General features: G+C 42.4%; 1 protein-coding gene across 3 annotated transcripts in view; it reads left to right on the plus strand.

Annotated features, from left to right (window-relative positions):
- The window catches only part of odad2 (outer dynein arm docking complex subunit 2), a 45167-nt gene extending 26953 nt beyond the window's left edge, over positions 1-18214 (plus strand). For 2 of the 3 annotated variants that reach the window (XM_053858350.1, XM_053858352.1), the window contains 4 exons: positions 219-333; positions 4051-4239; positions 4465-4686; positions 13947-18214. In XM_053858350.1, the coding sequence (XP_053714325.1) occupies positions 219-333; positions 4051-4239; positions 4465-4686; positions 13947-14063 (643 nt within the window). In that variant the 3' untranslated portion in view covers positions 14064-18214. The remainder of the gene's footprint in view (positions 1-218; positions 334-4050; positions 4240-4464; positions 4687-13946) is intronic. The other variant, XR_008414086.1, reaches the window with a different exon arrangement.
- Positions 18215-19056: the final 842 nt, after the last annotated feature.

Raw genomic sequence — 19056 nt, forward strand, 5'->3', positions numbered from 1 at the left:
CATAAGCGTAAGTTTGTTTCACTTTCTATTTATAAACCTGAGTGTGAAGTGCATGCCTCACCTCTGGCCCAAATATCACTGCCGTTTCCTTCACTGAGCAGAGCCTCTCTGTGTCTCGGTGGGCCGACTTCCACGCAAACAATGGCCTGTTTTATGAAGCATCAACACAAAAAAAGCTGGTTTGAATTAATGCGTCATTTTTTGTTCTCCTTCACCAGAATCATTGAGCAGCTTGATGGGGTTCGTCTGGTGTGGTCCTTGTTGAAGAACCCTTGCTCACACGTTCAGTCCAGCGCTGCCTGGGCCCTGTGTCCATGTATAGAGAACGCAAAGGTACGAGTTGTCTGTCGTCTGCCTCCGTTCGACATTTTTGAGGCAAGGCACACCAAAGCTCCAGGGATCCGGGGTTTCTGTTGTTTTGGAATGAAGTGTTATCTGAGAGTGAGATCCCGCTCGCTAAACAGAAGCACACTTATATCAACACGCTTGTCTCGCTTGCTTTGCCTCCAACCTGCTGCTGTTTGGGAGGTTAGCTGGGGCAGGGTTGAATCAGTGGAGGCTTACATGAACTGCGGGCTAATATGAAGCAGAGATGCTCTCTGGCACACTGATATTGTTGAATTGGGAGGCAGACGGCGAGAAAGAGCAAGTAATATCCTGTGGCGTGGTTCTGACTCCCCATCCCAAATCCTCTCGCAACATGTTGCCAGTTACGAAGAAGGTACATTTAGGCACAAAGCAGATGCTATTTTGATATGTGCTGTCATCGCCAAGGAGAGGCAGTGCCTCAGAGTTTGGCACTTTTTTTCTTTTTTTTCTGGATCCCAGAGTTACCTGATAGTCAGAGGGAATTATCATTTGCACATCACTGTTCACTGAGTGATAAGGTTGTATCTACACGTGTCACAAGCAGAGACAGTCAAATAAAAATATTCTGAACTTGATACCCCTCACAAATGGTGGAAAGCAGCAAATAAGCAAACATGGAAAATAAATATGATTAACACATGAATTAGATTAAGATGAGGCAGCTCACCGACATTCTGCGCCAGGCTGCAATTTTTCTTCAAAAACTACTAATACCATTTACTCAAATTTGCTGCAAACACCACCTCCTTTCAGACCGAGTCAAGACCAAGACCAAGGCTTTAATCTGTTTTTCATTTTGAAAAATGCATATATTTTATTTATTTCTGAATTTGGTTTTATTATTTATGTTATTTATTTATTCATTTTTTGTTTCAAAATTTGTTTCATTTTTTATGCATATCTTTCTGTGGCTATGACCAACTCGTGTGCAGTCTTGTTTTTTAAAATGATTATTGAGCGCCATAACTCTGGGAAAAGAATAAAATGCTGAAGTCTTTTCATTTTAAAATGACATCAAACGTTTAAAGACTTGCGCACACACTGGGAAAATGCAACAACATAATTAAGGATCTTTTGTGGAGTGTGCACTCCGGAAATTTAATGCGTTTGTGCATTAAAGAAAATTAGCAACTGTGGATTCAAATAGCAATTGATGCGTTGTAACGTGAAGATCAAAAGGAGCACCATCCCATGGTTTAGCTAACCCCAACCTCCGTCTTTCTTTTACGTGACGTGCTGCGATGGCGTCGGGACATGACGCGGAGGGTGAAACATGTGCTCCAATTGAAGGCCTGATGCGTCAACATGCAACGCTGAAGGTTGCCTGGGGCGTCAGTATAGGACGCCAAAGTCCTATACCATGGGGATCCTCACTCCCATGGTATCAATATATAACACCATGGGAGTGAGGATCTGTTGCTGCAGTAAATTCCGAGACTGAACCCATGACCCTATCATAACATGACTAGTATCATTTGGCATGAACATCTCAAAAGCATCTCAGAACAATATACGTTATACATATAAAACAGATTTTCGCTCGTGTTGAATATTTATCAACTATAGCGTTTTATTGGCTTCTAAATTCTCTCGTTTTCGCACTTTACACTATCACTAACTAATATAACTGATTTTAAAAATATGTAAAAAAACATACGTGTGCATACATACATACATGTGTCTTTATATGTAACTCCCCACAAATCGCAGAAATAGCTGTGCTCAAATCAAAAGTCATTTATAGCATAGTGTCTGTCATAAACTGCCAAATTCTGCATTTGTTTAATTTCTCCTCATCATCCTGAAAATGCGACGTTTTGTGACACCTAAACAAACTGAACACAAATTAATGAATTTTAAAAATCTCAGCACATTGACCTACATTTTTTAATATTTTCCCTGCAAACTAGAATTTTCGGCTTGAAAGCGTTGTTGTTTCGCATGTAAATGCATTAATCCATGCATGTATCCATGCACGCAGGCATGACAACAAATATTTCTGGCTTCATATAATACCTCTGACAGTGCCTCACTGGTTTTGTCAAGCAATTAAAACTTGGGATGGTATCAATCCCAGAGCACGGTTCTCATTTCCAAAGTGCAATTTAATATTGCTCTATTAGATTATCACTATGATTAAAGCAAACAGCTTGTCAGTGGGAACGTCTGTTTAAGTTTAAGCAAATACCTTCAGTCCAGACAGGTGTCTTGTCTTTTTTTTTTTTTTCTTGGCTGGGATTTCTGTGGCGTAGAAAATGATGCATGGTCACCATATGGGGACTGCAAACCAAACAGTGAGGGCTAACCACGTTTGACACTGTTTGTTGAGATGTTTTTTAGGGCAAATCAATGAACAAGTTTTTTCTTTTCTTTTTTTTTTTCATGAGACGGGGCAACGACAAGAGCTCCTTAACCATCAACTTAAGGAATATGATATAGCTGCTCCCATACAGGCTCTATTTAGCTATAGACACATGTGGCTTGAGTTAGTAGCTCCATCGCAGATTTATGAGAGCTGTGGTCTAAATGTGTCTGCTGGATGCACCACATAAACACTGAAATTCAGGCCTTTAATGCCGCGATTTCAAACATGTATACTGAAGTAGTGAATCATTGCTTTTGCTTGACTCCTATATCTGTCCCTTGTAATGTAGAATGTGTCATTTATATGTGTCAATTTGCGTGTTAGTCAAGTTTTGAAATAGGAGAGAGAAAGTGAAAACGTGTTGTCCGCCTGCAGAATCTTAACACTTTGACAATCTGGCTGCCTACCCACGTCTTGAAAAGGGTTCTGGCTAGTCCTCTGCAGCTGGTGGCTTGAGAGAGCTTCCTGTGTCACAGGGACTCTGCAGGCCAGGCATCATCAGTATTCTTCAAGCATAGTTTCCTGCTTGTGTTTGTGGGTCTAAAACCTCCCCTACCCCTGTACACATGGCTCATCCGCTGGCAGCGCATCACAGGAGATACACCACATCCTTCCACTTACTTGGAAAGGAAATGTATATCATTTAAAAAATCATATTATACATTGTCTGTATTGCCATTCGGGACAACCACACAAGTGTCTTTCAGCTTCAGATGGCCTAAAGACAGTGAACTCCCAGCCACCGTATTCCATCTCTCACTTCAGATTTGAACACCTCCGGTGTTTCTCTTCACATCTTGCGGCAGATCGGAGCTAAGCTGAAGGAAGGCTCCCACCTAACAGAACATCCTGACTGTTTTTCGCACCTTAAACACCTCAAATATCTCTTTAAAGCTGGACCTTCATGTCAACACCTGTGCAAGTCCGTCCTAAAAATGGTGGGGCTTCAGACAGGGATTTATGTTCAGAAGAAACCCTCAGTGCGTTGGTGAGCTGTTTTCAAATCGCTGCCGCATTTCTCTCAGCCAGCTCTGAGCTCACTCCCCAGACTGCAGAATTAAAAACTTAGATCACTAAGCTTTAAATTTCTCCGATAATTTTTCGTTTGCCAGAGATACTTGACTTTCACCAGATGCAGAGATGTTTTTTATTGTCAGGCCCAATGGTGAATTTGACATGTATACTTACACTGTGCCCTTTTGTTTTGTCTGCTGAAATAAACTGGCCTGCATTTCTATTTTCCTCCTCATCTTTCTCATTCTCCCAATCATGTCTACATTGCTAAAGCGGCAGCTAATAAGCCTTTTTGACTTCAGGGCGCGGAGGAAATGGTTCGCTCGCTCGTCGGTGGATTGGAACTGATTGCTAATTTGCTGAAGTCGAAAGACAACGAGGTGCTGGCAAGCATCTGTGCTGTCATCGTCAAAATCGCCAAAGACAAGACGAACCTGGCAATCCTCACCGATTGGGGGGTCGTCCCATTACTGGCCAGCCTGACAAGCACAGTGAGTACGCGTCGCTGCTGGAGAGGAACAAGCTTTTACTGTTCCACTGCGTCGTGCTTTCAGCCCGTACACAAATAACACATTTACCCTTTTCAAATCATTTCAATGCAGCTATAATGAGAAAAGCATTGGCATATTTTGCCGGGAGCCTCTTGCAGAGTTGGTTGTTTGTTGCGTTGTAAATCCTAATCTCTCGGGTTTAATATCATTTTGTTGTGTACACAGACCGATGACAGACTCCGCTGTTACCTGGCCCAAGCCATCAGCCACTGCTGCCTGTGGGGGAGCAACAGGACGGCCTTTGGAGTGGCTGGAGCGGTGGCGCCGTTGGTGCGCTACCTGAAGACTGATAACAATTCAGTCAAACAGAGCACAGCCATGGCCCTCTACCAGCTGTCCAAGGAGCCACGGAATTGCATCACCATTCACAGAGAAAAAGGGCTTAAGGTCAGTCAAATTCTGGGCTTTGTTTCATTCCCTCCGTGTTTTATACGGCAGACATTTGAAAACAAATGTTTATTGGTTCTTTTTGTGACTCAATCTGGCTTAATTACATTGAAGCAAATGTTCTTTGGACTCTCACCGCCCTTGTTATAGGGATGTGTGAAAAACACAAGTAATAAACTTTGACTATTTTAGGAGCCTTTGACCGACAGAAAAGAAACACAGTGGGTTTTTTTTTTTCTTCATGAGACATGAGTCCAATTCTGAGCCGTCATGGGAATTCAAGAAGAGCAAATAGGTCTGTGTGTGCAAAGTGCCATTTCTTCCAGTAAACCCCAGATGCCATCACGACACCAGTCAAAAGGGGTGTAGCTGTGGGTAACCGTTGCTAAGGTCCTGTCCAGGACATCCGGGCGGAATGAAGCGGCGTTATGTTCTGTGCAAAAATCCGGGTCAAGCAAAGATAACGCTGCTGCTGTTGTTGTTCACCAGCAAAGCAGCAGTCTTGGTCTGCTTCCAAGAGCGAGTGATTGTGTTTACATTCGTCTCTGTCGGCGGAGATTTCATATGAAGATTACTCTCTGCTCACCAATGATCAAACCCTCGGAAAAAATGGCTGTAATGAAGTCATGTTTTACAGAGACCGACTTGAACTTTAGAGACGTTGATGCAGCCACACTGACTCGTCCTTTCCCTAAATAAAACGTGGTTATGCCACTCAAGCCAAATGTTCCCAAGTTCATTAAACGGTTTACTCTTCTGTTACAGCACAATGCTGTTAAACTGAAGCCATAAATGAGCAAAGCGTTGGATGCTCAAATAAAGTTGCTATTTGAAGAAACCTTTTTTAACATGACGCCTTTGGAAATTAGTGATTACATCAATAGAGTGGACAATGATCGCCTCTTTTACATGGAAACTAGACACACTAGTTGAACACAGAGACATCGTCTGGTTGTTTTTGCTGTCATGCACTGCTTCGTTTCGTTTGAATCTTATTTAAATATGCGCATATTAGATTTTTACTTGTGTGAAGTTGCTGAATGAAACCAACTTAAAGTGAAGCACATGCACAGCTACTTGTGAGGAAATACTGCTACACGAAATTCTTCAGAGTACAAGACTCACGTTGGCACCTGCAAATGCCAATTTTAAACATAATTTCCACAAATTTCTGTGATAGATAAAGACGATAAAGAACAGATTCACATATGCAATTAAGTCAAAAAAGAATAAATAATATTCACACTGTAAAAAGTGTGAAATGTGCAGCATTTAGCATAACACGATGATGATGGCACATTTAAAAAAAATGCCTAAACTCCAATGTCTTTTTTTCATACAAATGGCCATTATGAACAAGAAACTGTTCTGGGTTTATTCATGTTGATTTCATTTGTGTTATAGTGGCCCTTAACTTGCAGTAGCAGAACACAGGTATTGATCAGCTGGGAATCCATTGAAATATTCATTTGTGATTCTTGCTATTTATCTGAATGTAGTGAAGTAAGTTATAATAATTGATAATACACGTACCGTAATTTCCAGACAATAAGCCGCTACTTTTTTTTCGCGGTCCGAGCCATGCAGCAACACCGCGGCTAATATATGGATTTTTAGACGCTGAAATCAGATGAAATCAGAGGCGATGAAAATCAGAGGGTTTTTATTTACCCATGAAGCACTACAAATGCGCTGTTTTCGCCCGCATGTCCACAGCTCCGTCAACAGAGTTGATCTCCTGGAGGTCTGGAATCGAGAAGAAGCCACTGAGACCGGCAGTGGCGTCAGAACTTTGGGCGTGCGGGCGAAAACCGTGCATTTTGAGGCCTTTAATGTGGATAAGAGATGTGAGACGCTGTCTCGAGACAAAGTGTGTGAACAAGATCTATTTTCCTTCTTAAATTTTGTGGGTGCGGCTAATATTCCAGTGCACTCTATAGTCCAGAAACGACGGTAATTTTATTCCCAGCATTCACATGAAACAAACAGGCTTGATGAACCCCATCTGTTTTTTTATTTTTTATTTTTTGCCAATCCAGGCTCACTAATTGCTTGTTTTGGTCTTTTTGCATTTTCAAACTTCCAAATTACCACAGATCTATTCGAGGTCCAGACATTTGGAGTGGGAACAGTGCTTTGCAACTCCGACCACTTGGGTTTGGTAACTTTTCTTTACCTAAAATTAACTAAATGACTTTTGCTCAGAATATAATTGACTTGCCTTTTATGAGCGAGCCGTGTCATAAAAGCGAATAAAGCCTGTAGTTATACAAAGATGCTTATGTGAGTAATCGGGAGTGTAAATTTGGCTTCGCTGAAAGGAGCGCTACCGTGTTAAAAGGCTTAGACATCAGTGTTAAGCCAGTGAAAGCATTTTTGCTGGCCTCAATCGAACGTTAAAACTGCATGCGAATAACAAATCTTTTGTAAGTTCAATACAGAGTTGTGTAAACCGTTATTCCCGCTTTGTTTATTTTCTATGATTATCTGATTTCACATCTTCCATTGTGTATCGTCTTGTTCCGATGCGGACATTTCCAGCTCTTTTTATTCCCTCTGAGTTTGCCCTTTTTAATGTTCCAGTTTAAAGTTGCAACATAACGCTGTAATGTATTTTAAAGAGCTTAATTGCAAAAAAAAACAAAAAACAACACAGGCAGCCTCATTGTTCAGTCTGACTTCAGCCAGTCTGGACGGGAGGTGAATGCCTACCTGCTGGCCGGACCCTGTGGAGACATTACGGCAACAGGCTGTCGATCTCCAGCCTGCTCTAAAACTTGGAGGCAGAGAGAACACTGAAACAATGCAGTCGAAAAGTTGTAAATATACCTGGAGGTAGTTTATTGACAACCGATATGAGGGAATGTGATTAATTTACGAGTTGGTGTGAACGTCTGAACTGTCTCGTATTATTGCAGCCTTATTTTTAAGTGCTTTTCTGCGCCGTTGAGAACCTTTCCAAACATGCTCACCCACATGTAGTGTACAGTTTCCAATGAACGACAGTTTCTCTTGCACTCGAGTTGTTTTTAAAAAGTTTCAGTCCTTCCCTGCAAAACTTTATGGTTGCGCCATGAGATCCGTGAAGGAAATTAACCCCTGAAAAGAAAGCAATTTCAGTCTGGAAAATGTATCGGTGACGTGCCTCAGCGTGTTTCATCATTTGTCAATGGGCATAGAAAAGAATCAATTCATTATGAGGGCTCCAATCCCTCACTCGGAAAATAGGCTCATCACGACTGGCTAATTTTTATGGATGCTCTGAACTGCCATCGTAAGTTATTTTTAACTATGTATAATCTTGTTCATACGAGAAAATTATTACGTTCATACGTGAAAAAAACACGTTCGTACACAAGAATTATCACGTTCCTTGGAGCTTCAGCTCGGTGGTCTCCGGTCATCCCACATCCGACGTACAAACGTGTTTTTTTCTCGTATGAACGTAATAATTTTCTCGTACGAACGTGCTAATTTTCTTGTACGAACGTGTTTTTTTTCTCGTACAAATGTAAAAAACGAGATAATACATAAATAAAAATAACTTCCCATGGCACTTTAGAGCTTCTGTAAATTTTAATATCATTAAAAATGTATTTTTGTATTTTGTCTATCTGTGGTATTTTTGTGAAGAATATACTGGAGTCGTCATTATAATTGCGTTGAGGTGATGTTTGTCTGTGTGTTCGCAAAATGAATGGAATTCCATTTGCCCTTTTCAGGAAATGTTAGTCATGGGATAAGACAACACGAATCCTTCATATTATTCATTACCCTGTGGTAGCGAGAGTTTCTTCCTCACACCTACTGTATGTCTTAGCAAAGCCAGTTTCAGAGCACTTCTGGCACCTGCTGGCCCATTAACTGCTATCATTGATAACTGAAAAAGGTATTGAATTGTAGCTTTTCCCGCAGAAACATTGCTAGAGTGGCCAGGGGGGCGAGAGAGCTTGACAGTGTTGGCGTGTCGGGCAGGCTTGTAGCTTCGTGTCAGCTTCCACCTGATGGAGCAGTGGACACGTGGGTAAAAACAGCACACATAAAACGCCTGTGATTTCATTGGTCAATATTTTGGCAGCATGGCGCTCTGTAGCCTGTAATAATCCATATATTTGCTGTGTAGTATAAGCCACAGGGTTCAGACCGCAAGAAAAAGTAACAGTTTATAATCCGGAAATTATGGTAAATGAGTGTACTGGTGGAATTCTATCCTTTTGGGATGCTTTTAAAGTTACATTATTTTACACTTAGCATGTACACTCAGTTTGATAAATGAAGGCCCTTCAGGTAAAGAATATTATTTATGCCTTTAAAAAAAAACCTCTCTCTCTGGGATGAATCATCTCTGCCGTTTGATTTAACACCCACTCTTGGTATCTCACAGTTAAAATGTTCATTTCATGGCATGTACAAAGATCAACAAACGCGAAAGTGCTGAAACCATAAATCCTGATTTCAGCCAACTATTTGTAAAAGAGGCTCTTTCACCAGAGACAAGTCAATTGATGTTCACGACCAATTGCTGATGGCATTTATCTGTAATTCTTAAGTCCGTAACATTCACTGAGATCCGCCAGGATCCATCAGTGTGTTTGTTTCCGAGAGCACACTTCTTCCGCAGTTTGTTTTCTCTTCCTCTCACACCGCCTGAGACTCAAAACGCCAGGCTGAAAAACAGACCTGAATGAAGGCAGTGGAAGCCGACACGCACCAAGCAGAGCGTCACTAGTTTACTTCAGCAGGCGACTGCTGTGTAACCTGATTTCAGGTGCGGTGAGAAGATAATACTGTGTTGCCTGCTCTGTTATGACGACCATGCTTCCGATATTCAGAGTGTAATATTTTAAAACCGTTGATTTAAACTTCTCACAGCCACACCAGACATGCCAAGCTTCATTCTTCTACCCTTGAAGTCCTCATTGAGGGCTTCTGTCCCTGCAACTGGAGTTTCACCAGAGGCTGCAGAGAATGTTGTTTACCTAAACGTCCCTCACTGACTTGCTCCTGTAAATGCTGCTGTCTGTTTATGTGGCAGGACGACATAGCAGAGTCTGAAACAGCGAAATCCAGAGGCGAGATTTTCTCCTATTGGAAGAATTGAGCCAGTTACATGACTGAACTTGGCGCACGCTTAACACTGTGACACCTCCTGGTGTGAGCACACGTAACAATGTTCGCAGCCTTCCAGAACTGGACCTCCCCTCCTTCTAACTCAGCGGGAGTGAGACAGGCAGCGTGTTTCTCAGCTCCCTTCCTGGAGGTCAGGACTCGCTGGAGAGTTCTCACCTCAAATTCTCTTGATTCCCTTTTCAAAGTTGGGGCAAGTGTTCATGTTGTGGCGGCGAGGGAATATCAAACAAGTGCTATATTATATCCGCGGAGGTCCCAGCTGGGAGGGAAATGGCAAGTGAGGGAAAAAAAAAAGGAGAAGCGAGACACGCTTATCTGAGTGTAGCTGTGCGCTTCGGGAGACCTTATTTGGCGACGCCTGAATAACATGCTATGAGGTTGGCAAAATGCTGCCTCTGGCACTTCTCAGGCCTCCTCTCCTTTCACAAAAGAGACTTGTTTAGTGAGCGGTGTGTTTCCCCACTCTGTGGATGTAAGTTTGCTCTCAGAGGTGTTTTGGATGCTATTTAAAGTTGTATTAAACCAGCAGGGCGAATGCTTCACATAGATTCTTCAACACTGCTGCATTGACAAGTCAGAATACTGAAAGCAGCTATCCACAAAGGAAAAGAGGTTTGGGCTTTTTTTTCCCCCCTCCTGACTTGTTCGAGTTAGATTAAAAGTTTGTCTGGTCGCTGCTTGGAAACGGCTTTCTCTGCTGTTTGCCGACGGGAGAAATGTGCAGAGTGGCATTTGCATGTTTACATGTAACATGAAGAGGTTTCGGGGTCAACCTCAGCTAACATGCTTTGTGAACTGGGGTTTAGAAAACTGCTCAGCTGTTCCGTGTAGAGGGAGAGAGTGACAACAGACCCTCGAGTCTCCCATCTGTGCTTGGCAGACAATAGTTTTCTTTGTGTTGGATGACGGAAATTGAGAAACTACACGGAGGAGGCTGATGCTGAAGCTCCGAGTTAAAGAGCTCACGCTGTGTGGTCCCTCTGCTACTCAAGTGAAATCAGCACAACCAGACATTCGGCTCATAACTCTGTGGCGTTTTCCCTTCAACATTCATCTGTCTTATGAGAGCAAGCAATGATGGGTCTTGATATTCCTGACATAAATAGAGTGTCTTTTGCAGACGGGGAAAGAGTGTTTTTTTTTCTTTTTTATCCATTTTGCAAATTAAAACAGAAACAAATGAGTCTAGCCAGACGTTAAGTTCACCCTTTAGTTCTCATAAAATAATCTGGTTGAACCGAAATGAGAAGAAAGTCTTTGGCACTATGTTTTCTGGATTTATTTTTCATAGCTTCTGTGGGACCACAAATTTATTGAACCCTTGCACTGATGAACTTCCGTTGACGTTGTGCGTCCATTTTGGCAACTGATGCCGAGCTTTGCTCCATCTATATAGACGCGTAAGTTTGTTTGAAAAACAAAAATATTCAGTCCAAAATATGTCATGGTGTTTTCAACCGATATTTTAGCCGATATCTTCTGTCCGCTCATTGACGTTGCATGGGTCTGGGATCCTTTCTTTATCCGGCAGTGTGAATTTTTCTTGTTCAAAATTAGCCATCTTTTTACAAGTTGCTCTCTCATGTACAAGTCTTTCCAGCTTTTGCAGATGTTTCCAGATTTACCTTTGCCATTTATAATCTCCAAATATACCAAAAGATTTTCTTGTGGGCCACTTAAAATCACCTAGTGTTCATCTTTTGGTCCCGGGGTCTGTTGTAGCGGGAATAAGCAGCAAATCGGGAGTGAATAAAGTCCAGTTTTCTCCTTTTTCTTCTCATCTCCTACTTTAAGTTAAGCCTCAGGCAGCAGCAAAAGGTCCCAAGTCAAGGGCTTGTTTTACTTTGGGACTAAATGAAAGCTTATAAATAGCTGCACATCTTGGGTTTTGCTGATCCCCTAAAAGCAAAAAACATTCACTCAAAAGTGAAAACAGTTTTGGTGGGCGCACTTCCCAAAGCAGTCGTGGTTAATTTCCATTTAAAAATGTTACATGAGATATTGTCTCGTTTGTTGTCCAAATGGTTGACTTCAGTGCGACACTGCTGCTGCAGAAGAGGAAGCCAAGGAAACAATCCACTAGTAGTCCAGACACCACATTTGTAATCCCCCCTGGAGAACAAGCTCTCAAATATTTGGGGATTAGCAGCGCCCCCAAACATCTCGGTAGTAGCTGTATTTATCAAGGCGTCTTTATGTTTAGAAGCAGGGGGACCTTAAGAGCTTAGCTGGGGGATGTAATGATGCCATTTGTTCATCATTGATGTAAACAAGACTTTCCGACGTAATTGCGAGTGTGGCTTAGGAAACCTCAACGGCAGGCCATTGTGATTTTTATGAAGAAGCACACATTGAACGAATTTGCGTTCACTCACTGCAGCAGAGTATTTATGCTTGCATTTGCTTTTATTTTGATTCCGCTCCGCTGTCGCCCACAAACATGATGGAGTGATTTTGCTGAAGATACACACATGCCACTCAGTCGTCGACCGGCCTCTTTTTATTCCTTTTTAATGTGTTACTGAATAAAGTGTGTAATCTCTCTGGATTTTGTTCCGCACTGACATCTTAAGTCGTACGAGCAGATGGATCACATGCTGCTGTCACAGTTGTGAGAGTGGTCTTCCTCGGATAAGTGCGCTTCACTAACTTCTGTGGGAGCGCGTGCTGGTGCGCCTGCAGCTCTAACAATGCCAGTCGGATTTCTGTTTGCTCTTTGTGGTTATTTTAAGGGACTTTTTTTGCCTGCATGATTGTGATCTGCGCGTTTAGAACCACCTGCATGTAGCCTGTAGGTGCTGTAAAGAAAAGAGCCATGTGGCCCATCAGGTCTGTATCTCTATTGGTACAGTCACATCAAACACAAATATATGCATCAAACGCTAATAAACATGAAACTGTTGCGCTACAATATGGACATTTAGAGTTAGGGAGAGCCGTCATAAATTCGACATCAATCTTGTTTGCTCTACGTCTACTAGTAATACATTTTAAGTCCTGGTGCTCAGTTTTGGTTGACTAGTGCACAAGTACACCTGAATGGTAAAGCAAAAAGTGTCACGCCTAATATTACAGTAAAAAAGATTCACCAATAGCATTGGATACATTTGTCTACTAGTGCTAGTAGTGAACTCAAAAACTTGTACTAGTGCCAATAGTGATCTCAATAACTCATACTAGTGCAAAAATAGCAAAATAATCTGCTAGTAGGCTATTTTTACTATTATACTATTTAGTATTATTATTTACTATTTTTTTTACCTTCCCCTGTATCACATTGTCTCACACGAGTGCGCAAAAAACTTTACTAGTAAAACTATTTTATGTTTACCAGTAGTTCTAGTTCAACAAAAATCTTCTTAGTAGTGCGAGTAGGCAGTTTTTGGTGAATGAGCACTGCTTGTGAAACCAAAACCTGCACTAGTAGACCCAATGCAAATGGAGGTTTGGGTGTGATTGCCAAATTTCCACTCTCTGATAGGTCAAAATATTTTAAACAGCCAATAGGAAGCCACAATTCATTCATCCCTGCCCATTTATTAGCATTTAAGCATTTACTCGTGACACTTTTTGCTTTACTAGTAAGGTGTACTTGCATACTAGTCAACCAAAACTGAGTGCAAGTGTTCAAAAATGTAGTACTCTTGGATCAAAAGGTTGATATCACCCATGTCGAATTTATGACCAAACAATCCAGGCGACATTAGCTGCTCAAGTGGACAAAGCCGACCTTATTTGACAGTTCACCGCATTAACCAACTAGATTCCAGAATTCATTGTGGTGTATGCAGGGGAATATTCAAGAGAATGTAGTAGTGGTTGCTGGCAACACATCAGAAGACTGATGAACCCAGAGAGGGCGACATCCAAAAATGTTTCATTTTTTTTCTATACCTCCACAGTAGATCAGTTCTGCGCCACCAATCCACCATGTTGACTTTCCACTAACTTAAGACCCGCCCACCGGCAGACTGACCTGCTTTTTTCATGCGTCTTGACAGACAGAGGAGCGCAAAATTCAGCGCCAAATGTTGTGGTCATACCCTAATAAAAAGACTTCAAGCCTTTCGTTCTTTGTACATACAGAGTTGATATCACATTTTTCTGTGTCCATTTTACTGTTCCCGCAGATCCTCGTCAGGCTCATGGAATCCGATGATGAGGTGCTTCATCGTGCCTCCGCCGGCTGCGTGCGGAACATCCGTCTCCTGGCTGAGGCCAACAGGGATTCCAAGTTATTCAAATGAAGCTCAGTGGCGGCGCCAGCGCTCACCAGCTCGCAGACTCTGTCCACGCTCATGCAACAGGTGACACCAAATTTGTCCCTCGACATGAGAAAGAGTTGGGATTTCATGAATCCTGATGGTCGGTACCTGAGCTAGGATTCATTTGTTAGTTACCTCACTAAATCGTGGACCCAAGTGTGCAACTTTCCATGGAATCCTGTGATTACAGAACAGAACCCGTGACAGCGCCAGCAACCCGTCTCATTCCTAATGAACCCTCATAGCCCGACTGTCAATGTCCCGTGCAGTAGACTGTTGTAGCTTCAGGCTGCTTCAGATTTGAATTATTTGATGCTTCGCACTGATCTGCCCACTTTCCAGCACTCCCATCGCAGTATCGGTCCATGTTTCCTTTGTCTGAGTTTACTTTATTCCTCAGTGTAAGACCTACACACTCTTTCCATTTCAGCTTCAACAACAGTGTAATCAGGAAGACTAAACAAGACGATGAAAAAATATATGTTTTACATAACTGATGAGGTGGAATCTCTTTGCTTTCCACTCATCTCTTCTGGAGTCTCTATGAATATCTGAAGAATCTGCTCAGTGACTGTTGCAGTGATGTACCTCTGTGTAGAGTGTAGGAAACAATAAAACTGTGAACGTGGTAAAATATAACTTGAGACAGACTAAATCATCTTGTGGACGACAGATGAAGATCTTTATATCATCAAATGTTTAATTCATTTTCTGGCTCTGAGCATTGAGTCTCACTCAGCAGGAGAGAGAAATCATGTACATTCACTCAAATGATTTGAAATAGTAAATAAATACTTGCAGGCTCATGCAGCGTCACTAAATCAAGAGAAATGGGAATTTGTTTTTAAAAGATGAGTTGTTTGTGAGGCAGTTTTGGAGAAAAGGAGGGGGAACTCATTTGGTGAGTTTGAGTTTTGTGATTGTCACGAACATGCAGTTACTGATCCACCACATCACATCGGGAGAGATTGCGGAAAAACTTTTGTCATGGTTACGTTGAGATTACTGGAAGAACAGTCTGGAGCACTGCACTGGATGCCGTAAACCAATGGATTGTGGGGTTCACTTCCCCCACTGATCCATCTTTTGCCACAATATGTCTGTGCTCCATTTGTCTACAAACGTGGATCGATAAAGTTCATGGACTGACCTACTGATATTTGTTGTCTTCCTGGAAATTTTAGTTAAACGTCATCACTTTATAAACTTATTTTCTTGTTATTTTCAAAGGAAACACATTATTTTATGTGATCACTGCTCTTGTACCAATCCTTCTCCTGCTCATTGAGCAGGAATTTCTACCATTTCTATATTTTCTCACTTCTAAGGCATCATATATCGACGATTCTCAAGTGGACTATTGCGTTTCCTGAGGCTGTGTGCAGTACGTCAGTCATGTAGAAGAAAGATGTTGGTGGGTGTTAAGGTGTGTTCCTTTTAATCTGGATATTCATTCCTGCCACTTGGTTTATATAGCTCCACAAATTATTATGTGTTTTAAACAAGGTGCGCACAGTCGTCTCCCCCCGTGGATCCTATCCCCAGCCCCTTCTTTTAAATGTCCACTCGATTTGATACACACGATACTCGATATGTGACGCCCTAGTCGTAAGACTGTGTTAAGTTTGTACTGAGCAATTGTCACGTTGTTTAGACTTGTTCTGCTGCTGTGCCGAAATGGAGGGATTGAGGTTAAGTCTTTAGTCTTCTTTCCACCCAGAGTAGAATGAGATGTCATGAATACCCCTTGAGAACTTGAGTACAGTGCTATGTTGTGAATGAAAAATTGACTTGCAGCCCCAGTACTTGAGAGGTAAACCAGAGCTATTCTTTCTCTGTTCGCTCCAATTCAGCCTGCAACAGTGTGAGATGTAATGAACAAACCTATTGAGAAGTCAACAAACCATTTCTGTTGTCATACTGCTAAGCTAACATGAACAGGGAACATTTTGCCACCCATTAGATGGCAACATAAATGTCGTAAATAAAATAACTTCAGACAGATGGACTCTTTCCATCCGCACAGTCGTAGCTTGTTACATGCTTGTTAGCATGATTGTTAGCATGATGGATGTGGATATTACCAACAGTGATGTGACTTTGTTTACATGTCTATCTGCCTGCAACGCCGTTGTCCTGGTCCCAGTTAGCGCAGAACCCTTTCCGGTCGACCACAGAAGCTGCCACAGAGTCTCACGGGACTTCCATCATTAATATCTGCCATGTGCTAAAATAGAAAATTAGCCGATCATTGAACATGTGTGGTTGAAAATCGTCCTCAGTCTTTGAAGCCTAAACGCATCCAGCTGCTGGCGCGGGTCACAGCGAGAGCACAGGGGGAGGATGAGTGAGCAGACTGTTACGCAAAGACACAACTCGGTCCCAAATAAATAAAGCAGTGAACAAATAAAAATACCTCAGTAGCTTTGCGGTCAAATATCGTTAATGTTAAGGACTTTGCGGCTTGAGCTGCATCTCCTGTGTCACCCGACGTTGTTAGCGCTCCATTTTTTTTTCATGGCTGCTTGTAATTTCCCTGTCAGTTCTGGTTCTGTAGAATTTCAGACGTAATGAAGTCGAGATTCTGATTTGTGAACATCTCAGTGAACTGCCCCGACCTTTACGTTGTGAACCTGATGTTGAACTCAGAAGGGAGGCGACTTTGAGGAAGTCTAGTAAGTTGGTTTTCGGGACCATGGCCCTGGGGCTCATTGGTCATAAAGCCACAGTTGAGAGTATTAGTCGTGCCACAAACCCTCTGAGAACCGAAACTGCCACTTTTTTTTGGCTTGCCGTCCGACACAGGGACATTATTCAGGGGAAATTAGAGGTTCTGCATCCACGCCTTGGCATAGCCGGCAATTAGGTCCGGCTCTGGCCCTTCTGGTCACCATTCAAGAGCCCATGCTTCTCATCACCTCACGGAAGAGATGAAAATAGTGGAGGGATATCCCCAATGTTGTTGTCCTTGTTTAGAGGGAAAATGCATCTACCACACCCGCGTCTCGCCATCGGCCTGACCTTCACCCGTCCAGCAGATGTTTCCCAGAGGCCGAGGTGACCCATGCAACCACACTCCTGCACTTTTTTGCGTATCACAGACGGCATATCCCCTCAAACCCTGTAATGTTTCTTCCTGTTTGTCTCGGTGGGTACAGTAGTAAACACATGATAGACACTGTATTATTGGCTCTCTTTTAGAGTCAAGCTGTTGCGATGTCCCCGGGCACTTTGCAGCAATATATCATGAAAGCAGCCAATAAGTTGTGAAAGTAATTTCTAAATATTAGATGTGGCTCTTGCCCTTCCTTCTGCATCCAGCCTTTTGGAAACGGCATCACAAACTGCTGTACATCAGTGGCAGCAGTGTAGCTGGGCCGCGGATGTTGCCATGAAAAACAGGCGCAAACACAACAGCCTCTCAGAGCGGCATCCAAACTTCAGGGCTTAGCTCAGAGGGCCGTCTGAACGTGTGTGCGTTTATATCGCGGCATTAGCTCACGGCGTGTTCCTCACACCTTCACTGTTTGCGCATCACAAACAACACACTGTTGGGAGACGTCCACTGCGTCCACTCTGAGAATGTTAAAGAAGGTCTTACAATGCGCTAATTAATCCCGACGTTCTCTTCCATGAAGTGTAAACAACTCGCTAGTCTGGCGATGAATAAACAGAGGACCGACTGGGCAAAGGTTTGGGTCTCATTTCCAGACCTTTAAAGTGACGTCTCCATAAATGTCCCTGAAAAATGCACATTTCTGTTATTGGCCTTGACAGCAGGCACTTTCTTTTCTGAATGAGGAGGACATTATCAAGTCTGTTTTTATTCGTTCTGGGACTTAGGTGTCTAACTCTCGGCTTGCGGGCCAAATCTGACCCACCAAGTCAACGAATGCGGCCCAAAGCAATTTCAGGGAAATGTAGTTCTTATTTATATCCCTGGAACGTATATCAGCTAATGACCCACAAAGTTTGCCGTGTCTGAAAATGCCATTTAGGAAGTTATTTTTATCCAGTGGAGATCTTAAATGTCAAACATCAACATAGAAAATTCCAAAGAATGTTACAAATGATGCATCAAAGATGGGCATTCGACGGGAAAGTGGATACATGTTTGTGCTTGGGGAAGGAAAACTGGGGTTGGTGGTGAAGAAGCGCAATTTATAAAACTAACCACAAAAAAATTTCATGCAGCAATATTGAGACTTGTATTTCGACTTAAGGACGTGTCCTTTCTAACGGCACTGGCTCCCTGTTAAACACCGCGTAAACTTCAAGGTCTTCCTCATCCCCACAACTCTGTACATGACCTCGCCCCTTCATACCTAACCAACCTTCTACAGCATCACTCGTTGCTTCCATCACCATCACCAAGTTAAAATACTGCACCCTGTGTGACAGGTCATTCGCCATTGCTGCACCAACTCTCTGGAACACCCTAACCCTTCATATCCAGTCTGCCAACACTCTCAAAAGTCAAGTCAAAACCCACCTTTTTACAATCACTTTTGAAAACTGAAAGCATCTCTGAGTATCTGAGAAAAGCGCTGTAGAAAATTGATGTATCATCATTATGATAATTATTATGAACATTTTGGCCCATTGTGTGATGTTTGGCAGCCTGTTCTGAGTCCAGTTTTGTCAGGTGGATAGAATATTCTGGCGAGACACCAATGCTGAGGCATCATTTCCCTCACTGTCATGAAGGGAACTACAGTATATGTTTCTAGCAATAAATAAAAAGTGCCATTTGCCCAAGTAGCAAAAGCAAAGTCGTTGATCACAAAGTGAAATGTATGAAGCCTCCGAATTGAAATTTCCAGATTTGTCTCGCACACCTGTGTGAACTTTTGCTCAACTTAGCCACTGAGGTAATAACCCCCAAAAAGATTGGTCTCAATTGTGGAAACAATATGTTCAAGTCATTATCCGATGAGCTCGAAGAGTAGGCCACCTCCAGATTCTTCAGCAGCGT

The sequence above is a fragment of the Synchiropus splendidus genome, chromosome 3 (genome assembly GCF_027744825.2).
Source record: "Synchiropus splendidus isolate RoL2022-P1 chromosome 3, RoL_Sspl_1.0, whole genome shotgun sequence".
NCBI classification, from domain to species: domain Eukaryota; kingdom Metazoa; phylum Chordata; class Actinopteri; order Syngnathiformes; family Callionymidae; genus Synchiropus; species Synchiropus splendidus.